The 11,582-nt window shown below is 33.5% G+C and overlaps 1 protein-coding gene and 1 pseudogene across 1 annotated transcript; both read left to right on the top strand.

Moving 5' to 3' along the window:
* The first annotated feature begins 324 nt into the window (after window positions 1-324).
* LOC145755821 (uncharacterized) lies at window positions 325-5,821 on the top strand (annotated as a pseudogene).
* A 3,960-nt stretch (window positions 5,822-9,781) lies between these two features.
* On the top strand, window positions 9,782-11,351 carry LOC145755822 (uncharacterized protein F54H12.2-like). The gene is made up of 3 exons (XM_082572064.1): window positions 9,782-9,998; window positions 10,300-10,533; window positions 10,699-11,351. The coding sequence occupies exons 1-3, from the start codon at window positions 9,782-9,784 to the stop codon at window positions 11,349-11,351; spliced, it is 1,104 nt and encodes a 367-aa protein (XP_082428190.1).
* Window positions 11,352-11,582: the final 231 nt, after the last annotated feature.

Below are 11,582 nucleotides of genomic sequence, written 5' to 3' on the forward strand. Positions count from 1 at the left end.
ATTTATTAAAAATTAATATAAAATTTTGTTGTTTTTAATTTAAAAAAGTAACTAAGTTTATTTTTTTTTTTTTTTTCTTATTTTTTCAAATCGTGTGCATGCTATAAAATAAAAACTCCGATCTCTTAAGCGAAAAAATTCGCGGGAAAAGTATTTACCCTTTTTTTTAATCTTCGCGCGATTCATTTGATTCGAGATAATCACGCAGAAAAAAGCAAGTAAAAAAATGCCACGTGTTTGGCGATATAAATTAGAGTGTTTCGGAGGTAGAAAACACTTTAAGATTAAATAGACTAAGAAAATTAAATAACATAGCTCATAATAATGAACTGCTTTTCGTGCAATTTTTCGTTTCATTCGGCTGAGGAGTGGATGCTGCACAATGAAGAAATTCATTATGCTAATCGGCTAAAGTGTAGCTTTTGTCAGGGTGAATTTTCCTACGTGGAAGACTGCATAAAGCACATGTTTAGGTATTTATTTGTTTAATTAAATTTATATCTATATATTTAATACTAAAAAAAAAACCAACAGCAATCAAACATTATGCCGTGACAAGAGATGGCATGGCAGATCAAATAAGAGGTAAAAAATATATAAATTTATATATATATATTTAAATAATTAAATAAATTTAGTGCAAGTACAAAGGGAGACGATGTTCGATGATAATCGATCTCCTATTCCATGGGATAAAATATTAAAAGGTAAAAACTTTATTTAAGCACTTTTATTTTTATAATATAGGTTATTTTTATATTCTTCTATTAAAGCGAAATATCAATCTAATTTTATCTGTTTGTTTAGGAGAAGGAGAAAAAAAAGAGGAAGAAAATAAAGTGAAAGAAACTGCCCTAGGTAATTATTTTGAGTTTGTTACTTTCTAATCAAATCTAGAAATATAAGATATATGATTTGTTTTTAAATAAAACATCATATTTTCAAAGATGCTGATTTGCTAAAATGGAGAGAAGAATGTAGTAGTTCGGAGTCTTCTATACTTAATATATAAATAAACTAAATATGAATCTAATTCGAATAAATTAAAAAAAAGAAAATCTTAAAATTGTTATCTAATTATTAAATTATTTTTTTTTATTCTAGAAAACGAACAGTCTCCTGAAAATAAAAACTCTAAAGATGAATATATATATACATATTTTTTTACAAAAACTTTAAAATTTCATATAAAAAAATGTAACGTTTGTTTTGTTAATTAAAAAAGTATAAATAAATTTATTTACTAGTTATAACAATAATTTTTTTTTTTTTAAAAACTGAGATTGCTTTCAATCCAGTTATTGAAACATCTGAAAGCGATTCTGGTGCAAAAATTTAACTTCATAATATTTTCAAAAATCCTTCTTGCTTTTCCTTATTTCTTTATAATACATTCTTTGACTTAAACTTTACATTTCTATTCCACACTTTAAATAATTTCTTTATAATACATTCTTTGGCTTAAACTTTACATTTCTATTCCACACTTTAAATAATTTCTTTATAATACATTCTATGGCTTAAAACTTTTCACTTCTATTCCACACTTTAAATAATTTCTTTATAATACTTTCTTTGGCTTAAACTTTACATTTCAAACCTTATACATTAACTTATTTCTTTATAATACTTTCTTTTTTGATTCTTAAAACTTTTCATATCTATTTCACACTTCAACTAATTTCTTTGTAATACATTCTTTTTTGGTTCTTAAAACTTTACATTTCTATCCTTACACTTTAACTAATTTCTTTATAATACTTTCTTTCTTGGTTCTTAAACCTTTTCATATCTATTTCACACTTCAACTAATTTCTTTATAATACATTCTTTTTTGGTTCTTAAAACTTGCCTGACTTAATTGAAAGTAATCGAAATTCCATTCGAACACACACGAGGCTAGGACGAATATTACAGTTTTACAACTATGACCTTTGTAACATATCAGGTAGGTAAAGTCGCTAACTGAACAAGATTCAAAACAGATAATCGAATAAAAAAAATTTTAAATAAAAGTTCTAATATCTGTTTCTTTACGCAGATGAAGATTGGCGTCAATTATGGTTTCAACGTTTTGTTGAGGAAATTTTTAATGTACAAACATCTGCCTTCAAAATAAATTTATCCTATGGGTTTATTCTAGAATCGCCTGTAACACAAAATCATCGCTATTTTCATGCATCGATAAACAATGCGAGTGTTCTTGAAACAGCGGTTCTTATCGAAAATTTAGTTATTTTATGGAATTTATACGACAAAATTTCCAATTTAGCATTTTGAATTGAACTATACTGCAGAAACCAAATTCCAGTTTTGTCGTTACAAAAGTTACAGTTATTTATTTTTTATCAAGCAGTCGATTTTTACTTACTTTAACAACTAATGGTCAAATCCCTTATGAGGATAACCTTTGTTTATTTCGTGCTATTGATTGTTTTTTATCCAACCGCAAGCGGGCGTCAGAGATAAAAGTTAAACAACTTTTGCAAAAGTACTCAAAAAAATTCAAAGCTGATTTTCCTGGTATTCAAATAAACGATTTACCACAAATCGAAAAACTTTTTAAGATTAATATTCAAGTATATTCAAAGCTAGCAAACACGAACACAGAATTGATCTATCGCAGCAGACGTGCAATGTTTCATAAAAAAGAAGATATTATGTACTTGAACTTATATAAAAATCATTTCAGTCTTATTAAAAATCATGTTAAATTCTGTAAAGGCTTTGTGTGTCGTAAGATGGAACACTGCACATTCACTAGCGATGCATAAAAAAATCAAAAACTGTTCGACAAAAATTAATTTCAAATACCCTGGTGGCTTGTTTCGCTTACCTAAAACGATATTCTCACAATTACTTGAATTTGGAATTAAAGTTGAAAGAGAATTGCAGTTTCAGATTTTTCGTGCGAGTTTTGATTTTGAAACTTTTTTCAGTAACAAACAGAAAAAACATCGTGGCTGGTTAAACACGAGATTCTCTCAGTAAGCGTTTGTTCAAATGTAAATAACTTTAAAAACCACGTTGTTTCGTATCTAACGGGGATTCAGTTAAATTAATTGATGAGTTTTTTTCTTATCTTGCTCAAATACAAGAAACAGCTTTTCAATTTTTGCTTCAAAAATTTGAAAATGTTTTTAATCAAATAGAAGAACGATTAAATATTTTGATGGAGAAACCCAAATGCAAAAATGGACCCAAATGCAAAAATTAATAAACATCCTCTTTTTATGCTTAAAAATCGGTTATTGGATGAAATAACAGTGTTACCAATCTACTCTTTTAACGGAGGTGCTTACGACCTTCAGGTTGCAAAGCGTTACATTTTTTCCCACATACTTAAACACGACAAGTTGAAGTTTGTGATTAAAAAAGCAAATAAATACCTACAAATTAAAACAAGTCGGTTTAATTTTCTCGACATCGTTAATTATCTTGGTGCCAATTGCAGTTACAAAAATTATTTAAAAGCTTTTAAAGTTGAAGAACAAAAAGGCTATTTCCCCTATGAATATCTTACGTCAATTTCCAAGTTAGATGATACAAAATTACCTGAACACAAAGAGTTTTTCAGCAAATTAAAAAATTCAAATATTACCCCTCAGGAATACGAGCTATGTCAAAAAGTATGGAAAACTAATAATATGAAAACCCTGAAAGATTTTCTTGTTTATTACAACAACCTCGATACTTATCCCATGTTGTTAGCACTGCAAAAACAAATTGATTTTTACAAAAAAACTGGTTTTGATATGTGGGGCAAAGCGTAAGCGTACCAAATCTTGCTTTGCAAATGATTGTTAAAAGTATGCCAAAGCAGACGTTTTTTGCCTTATTCGACGAAAAAAATAAACATATTTTTCAGCTTATAAACCACAATTTAAGGGGGGGGACTTAGTTTGGTGTTCAATCGTAAACAAGTTGTTGGAAAATCATTTATTCGTGAACAAGACTATAAAAACGAGGCTAAGCTTTGTCGACACATCTCTGGAGTAGATTGTCGCCCTCTATCTGAACTCGCTTTCTCAAAAAATGTCCACTGGGAGTTTTGTCGTGTATTCTCTAAACGATAATAATACCTTTGATCGTAAAAATCCATTCTATTTTGGTCAAATAAGTTGTTGTTGGTTAGACTACATTGCTTACAAAGAAAAAAGATTTATTCAGCATAAATTTAACCTTGGAGAAAAGCAAATAGGCTTACGAAATTATTTAGTTGACGGATACTCACAAGCAATTAAAAATGAGCAAAAGCCAAAGATTTATGAGTTCCAAGGTTGCTTTTGGCATAAATGCCTGTGCATGTTTCCTGTGGACGGATTTGACGAAAAGAGTAAATTGACATATGAACAAATTCGTAAACGAATAACCGTAGAAAATTCTTACTTGGAAAATCTTGGGTTTGAAGTGATTTCAATTTACGAGCATACCTGGAAGGCAATTTGCAAAAATGACGCCGAAGTTAAAGCATTTGCTAAAACCCATAAAAAGAAATTCACCCATCCCTATATTAAAACCAGTGCGGACATTTTAAGAAAAGTTAAAAACGATACATTTTTCGGCATAGTTGAAGTAAGCATTCATACACAGAAACTGAAGAAATATTTTAAAGAATTTACTCCAATTATTAAACATTGTACAGTATCGAGAAATGATATTGGACCATTTATGAAAGCTTATGCGGAAGAGAATGATTTATTACATACACCAAGAAAAATGCTTATTAACTTTTACAGAGCTGATAAAATGTTAATGGCTTCGCCATTGTTAAAATTCTACCTATTAAAGGGGTTAATCGTTACGCAAGTACATTCAGCCGTAAGCTTTCAAGGAAGTTATTGCTTTAAAGCATTTACCGATTTTGTGTCTAATGCGAGACGGGATGCAGATTGCGATCCTTCCAAATCAATTATTGGAGAGTCTGCAAAATTGTTAGGTATTCTTAAACTTTTTTTTATTTTTTTTTAAATTTTTTTTAAATAATTAATTGTTTGTTCTATTAAAGGAAATTCATCGTTTGGAAAATTTATATGCAACTATGAGAAGCACGCGAACGTAAAATACTTAGATCAGGAAGAAGCTGAAAAATCTATAGGTCATCCGTTATTCAGCTTTTTGGACGAAATCGAGGAGAACTTATACGAGGTTGATTTTAAAAAGAGCACCATCGTTCAAAAACTGCCTATTCAAGTCGGTTTTTTTGTGTTCGAATATGCCAAACTCCGGATGTTGGAATTTTATTATGATTTTTTGGATTTTTATTTTGATAGAAGCTCCTTTGAATTAATTAATTCTGATACTGATTCTCTATATATCAGTCTGATCTCTCGAGGAGCTTATTATACCAGAAAAGCGTGAACATTATTTTACAAACGTTCATTTATGGTTTCCATCGCGTTCGTGTGATTGCAGCGAATATATTGCAAAACGGGTCGCCGACGAGCAATGGCCTATGAGAGATTGTTGCAGTAAAAGATTGAACTACGACAAGAGAACCATTGGTTTATTCAAATTAGAATGGGAAACGATTGGAGAAGAGTCTGGTATGTACGCTCTTTGCAGCAAAACCTATTTTTGTTTTGGCGACAATAACAAACTGAGTACAAACGGTCTCAACAAGACTCAAAACCAAACGACAAAACAACAATTCGACGAGGTATTAAAAACGCAAATAGCATCCGGAGGACGTAATCTCGGATTTCGCGTTTTCAAGAACAATGTTTACACGTATTCACAATCGCGTTTGGGCCTGCCCTTTCTCTACGTCAAACGAAAGGTTTTGCCCGACGGTATTCAAACCGTCCCGCTTGATTTGTGATCGCGCGCGCGGGGGCCAAAACTGTTTTTTAATATACATGTACTGTTTTTTGTGCGTGAATTTGTATATAAATATTGTACTGCATAATAAAAATTTCATTTCAATATTTTTTTTGTGACGAATTGCAAGATGTCAGTTACGTTTAAACATCCGTTTACTTGTTTAATCAGCGGCCCAACGGGTTCTGGAAAAACATATTTTGTAGCAAAGTTGTTGAATAATCTAAGCTTGATCGAACCGAAGCCTCAAAAAGTGGTTTATTGCTATTCCGAATGGCAGCCAAAATTTGAAGAGTTTGAAAATGTTGAGTTTTACAATGGGTTGCCTGAAACTAGTCATTTTAATACGCAAGAACGTACTTAGGTTATTATCGACGATTTGATGGATCAATGCAACTCAAGTCTATCTCTAATGTTCACTCAGATCTCACATCATCGAAGCATTAGTGTTATGTATATCGTACAAAATTTGTTTGCAAACTCAAAGTTTCACCGTACAATTAGCATTAATACACATTACATGATTGTTTTTTAATCGCCACGCGACAGCAGCCAAATCATGCATCTAGCGAAACAAATCTATCCAAAGAAATCATGTGCTGTAGTTGAGGCCTTTCAAGATGCGACAAGCGAACAGTATGGCTATTTGCTATTCGATTTTAAACAGTGTACCCCCGAAAAGCATCGTTTACGCACCAATATTTTTCCTGGAAAAACTCAATATGTTTATGTCCCCAAATAAACATATATAAGAACGTGAAACTTTGAATTGTGTTTATTTTTGTTTTTTCCTTGAAATGGAACAATGTCAAAACGTTTAGCTAGGCACGCAAGTGTATTAAAAATACTCGCAAATTCTCCTGCTCTAGCACAAAAACGTTACGTTTCAGCACCTGATCTTATTAACTGTTTGTGTGAATGTGCAAAAAATATCTTACACGGCAGTGTTCGTTTGGACGATAAAAATAAAAAAAAATTAGTAAAACACAGAAAAAAGTTACGGGTTTTGTCGTAAAAAAAAAAGCCAGCATTAAAAGCAAACGAAAGTCTTTTCAAACAGGCGGGTTTCTCGGAGCGCTTCTTTCTGCGATCATTCCGGCAATTCGAGGACTTTTAGGGGGATTGACTGGAAAATGAATTCGGTTTCGAAGCTCGCGTTGACTGTCACTCCAACTCATTCGCTTATGTCGAAACTTGAACGCGATATGGCAGAAATTACACAAAGCAAAGAAATGAGTGTACAACAAAAAGTACTTGCCTATAACCAAAGACTTCAACAGTATTTGACTTTTAAGGAGCAAACCGAAGCACCGATCCCGATCAAAATAGAATCGATTCCTAAACAGGGCTTGGATTTTAAAAGCAAAATTTTAAAAGCGCTACCTCACAGCTTAAAAGCAAAAGGAAGCCGTATACTCAACGTTATTGAGACCTCACCTCGTTTGAGTTGGGACTCAGAAGGCCACTTGCTCTACAATAACGTATCGATACCTGGCAGTGATATCGGGGATTTAATTGACGATGTGTTAAAACAACGAAAAACCGATACGATAGGATCCGAACACTTGTACAAAGAGTTTGATTTGCAAGGTATAACTGGCGTGGTTGCCAACAAGCATAGACTCGTAAAGTCAAAGACGAAAAACACTAGAACTAAAGCAACTAAACGTTGGGTTCCTTACTAAAAAATATGGAGAATATTTACTACGATCCTTCGGAGCCAGGAAGTTTTAGCGGAATCGATGCATTAGCGCGAAGCACTAAATTAAATAAAAAACAAGTTAAAAAATGGCTTTTAGCGCAAGATGTCTATACATTACATCGCCGAGCTCGTAAGAATTACCCGCGACGAAAAACAATTGTTTTCGGTGAAAACAAACAATACCAAATCGACTTAATTGATCTCACGAAACTTGCCAGACACAACGACGGATTTAAATTTATTTTAACGTGTATTGATGTATTTTCAAAATTTGCTTATGCCTTTCCATTAAAAAACAAGTGCGGCGTTTCAACTACAAAGGCTTCTGAATCGGTTTTAAAAGAGAGAAATATCGACAAAGTTTCCTTTGATCGCGGCACAGAGTTTTACAACAAAACTTTTTTAAAACTACTGAAAAGGTATAACGTCGAGTCGTTCTCAACACAAGACTATTTAATTAAAGCATCCTTGGTAGAACGCTTTAATTTAACTATTTTAACAAAACTCTACAAGTACTTTACACACACTGGGACATTTCGTTATATCGAAGTTTTGCAAAAAATCGTCGATTCGTACAATCACAGCAAGCATAGAAGTACTGGTTTTGCGCCTGCCAACGTAAATGAGAATAATCGCGAAGAAGTTTGGTTTAACTTGTATGAAGCCGATTCAAAACCTAATAAAAAACCGCGTTTGAGCGTTGACACTTTAGTAAGAGTGAGTCGTCTCCAGAAACGTTTTCAAAAATCGTATCAGCAAAATTTTTCGGAAGAAATTTTTAAAATACGAGAAGCTGTAGCAGGCAAACCTCCTTATTATCACCTCAAAGATTTCAACGATGAATTTGTGGCTGGGACTTTTTATGAGGAGGAGGTTCTACCCATTATTAAGGAGGATAGCGTTTTTCTGTGGAGAAAATTATTTCAACTCGGAAACGTAACAAGAAGACTGAGTATCTAGTCAAATGGCTTGGCTACGACGAAAATTTTAATTCATGGACTTCGAATAGAGATTTTAAACAGTATATAAACTAAAACTTGTGTATCGTATTTTCATTTTAGTGATAATGTCGCCAAGTGTAGATATTGAAACTGCAACTCCTGGAATTGTTAATAAAACGAACTATTTTGACGTGGTTGTTTATATTTCACAATTACTAGTGCTGTTAATTATAATCGCAGCTAGTATCTACAACTTAACTAAAGGTAGCGACCAGACAGATTTGTGGTTAACACTTTTAAAAACTGGACTAGCCTCTCAGCCTCTTTCTCAGACTGCGCAAGCAAATGAATGAGTTTTACTTGACAACCGCTAGCAATGCTAGAGCATGGATTATTTTCCAGAAAATACCCTGCATCAATTCACAACAAAGCTATCAAAACCTATTACATTGGATTCTAATTGGGTTTGAGGTCTCAGCGAAATCAGTCTACCGGGAACTTACGCAAATTTAAGTGAAAAACATTGTAAGCCAAAGTATACCAACAGCGGGGTGGTTCATGACTTTAAATTGCTTACAGGCTACTACGAAACATCTGATGCACTTATGGAAGGCGTAAAAGATGCTTTTAGAAGGGCACGCTTAAAAGATAGAATTATTATTCGCCATCATCCAATCTCAAAAAGAGTCCATCTTTACGTAAAACTAGCTGGAGAATTGGATATGTGTCATGGTCTCGCCGACTTGTTAGGTTTGAACCGTACAAATTTCCCATCTGGAAATCACTTTTCAATCACAGGGTTGATTTACATGCAAAATTGAGCGCATTATATCTGTATTGCGACATACTTGATTATTCGTATCACGGAGATAAACGAACTCCTTTATTAGATACTGTCGGGTTACAGTGCAATACCCATGCATATAAGATATAATCAGATTCATTACAAGAACATAAAAAATTTTAATTTTGAAACAATCGGTTTTACCCTGACAAATGATATAGGCGAACCTGTATTTTTTCTTTCTGGAAAAGTAATACTCGCTCTGCATTTCAAACGAATATCGTCGTTACTTGTATAGAACTTTATGTGAAGATAAAATATATAAAAGAAACAATACTTGTGTTTTTTCTCTCAGTCTACGCATAGTTAAGGGAAGAATGTATCGTCATTACAACCCACCTTATGTTTCTGAAAATAACATATACGAAAAATATTACGCGGAACGGGGTGCCCATCTATACTGGAGATCATCGTGTGCAGGCTGGGTACGGTTTAGGTAGTATTTTTAGTAGCCTAGGACGCGCAATCATACCCATGATTAAATCCGGGGCCAAAGCAGTCGGAAAACGAGCACTTTCTAGCGGAATTAACCTAACCGGAGATCTGATACGCGGAGAAAACCCAAAACAAGCTTTTCTTAAACGAAACAAAGAAATGGGAAATCAAATTATGCATGACGCAAAAGATTCTTTTTTCCCACCACCACCCGGTACTCAACATAAAAGACGCGGCACAAAACGAAAACGAGCCAGTAAGAAAACTACCGTCAAAGGGAAACGCAGAAAAAAAGACGTATTTGATTAAGTAATGGCTCTAATTCACCCGCTTTCTTGCGACTGCTTGACCTCGGATCTTGATTTATTTTCTGTGCCTCCCACTCAGACGTCAATCGAAAGTTCGAAAACTATTCAGATCTTACCTCGGTCCGCATTAAGCGACGATTCTCCAATTGAATTTATTGTGTCAGGCAGCGGTGAACAATACTTAGATTTAGCTGCATCTCGCCTTTTTGTGCGTGCAAAAATTGTTAAAAATGATGGAACTAATTTTAGCTGCTGATCAAGAAATAGCGCCTATTAATTACTTGCTAAACACAATGTTTAGTCAAGTAGATTTGAGCTTAAACGACAAACTCGTTTCGCCCAGCTCGAATACCTATGCCTACAGAAGTTATTTGGAAACACTTTTATCGTTCGGAAGAGATGCCAAAGAAACACACTTGCAATCTTCTATGTGGTATGCTGATTCTGGATCAAGATGTGATAATCTAGCTAATGCTAACGCAGGTTATCGTCAACGCAAACAAAAAGTAGCCCAAAGTCATTCGTTCGACATGCTCGGAAAACTTCATCTCGACTTATGTTTTCAACAACGTTACATGTTGAACGGTGTCGATTTAAAAATAAAACTTTTACCTAACAACATAAATTTTTATTGCATGGCTCCTGCAGATGAATTTAAGTTAAAACTGGAAGAAGCATACTTGCTAGTCCGTAAAGTTAAACTTAATCCTGATCTTCAACTGGCTCATATTAAAACCTTAAATAACAGCACAGCAAAATACCCCATCCGTCGGGTCGAAACTAAAATATTTTCTATACCCAGAGGAAATTTAAACGCAAATATTCAAAATCTTTTCTTGGGACAAGTACCTAAACGTATCGTTATTGGATGTGTAGATAACACATCTTTCAACGAAGCAATCAATCGAAATCCCTTCAATTTTAAAAACTATATGAACAACAATGTAGCTTTGTTTAACGATGGCAAAATGATACCCAGTGCTCCGTTCACACCCGCATTTAATAGAGATCACTACTCTAGAAGTTACTGTTCCTTATTCGATAGCACCGAACAATTTTTTCAAGATACTGGTAATTGCATCTCTTCCGCAGACTACAAAGCTGGCTACACCTTGTTTGCTTTTAATTTGACCGCCGGTGGATGCACAGCATCTACATTCGACTTATTTCAACAAGGTTCTGTTCGACTCGAAATTCACTTTGATGAGGCGCTCGAACAAACTATCAACATAGTCGTTTACGCAGAATTTGATAATCTTATACAAGTCGATAAACATCGAAATGTTATTTTAGATTATTAAAATGTATTCTTTTGAAATTGAAAATATTGTTGCCAAAGACGAGCAAACCCAAAAACAATTTCAGGGAGTTTTGTCTAGAGACGAAATCAATTTCACAATTGACAAATATCCTGCTCTCTACATCATTAACACCGATGTAAGAAAAAACCTGGAACTCATTGGGTAGCATGCTTTTTCGACAAAAACCAAAAAGGAGAATACTTTGATCCTATGGGCTTGAAGCCGATGTAC

Source organism: Corella eumyota, chromosome 6 (genome assembly GCF_963082875.1).
Source record: "Corella eumyota chromosome 6, kaCorEumy4.1, whole genome shotgun sequence".
NCBI lineage: Eukaryota > Metazoa > Chordata > Ascidiacea > Phlebobranchia > Corellidae > Corella > Corella eumyota.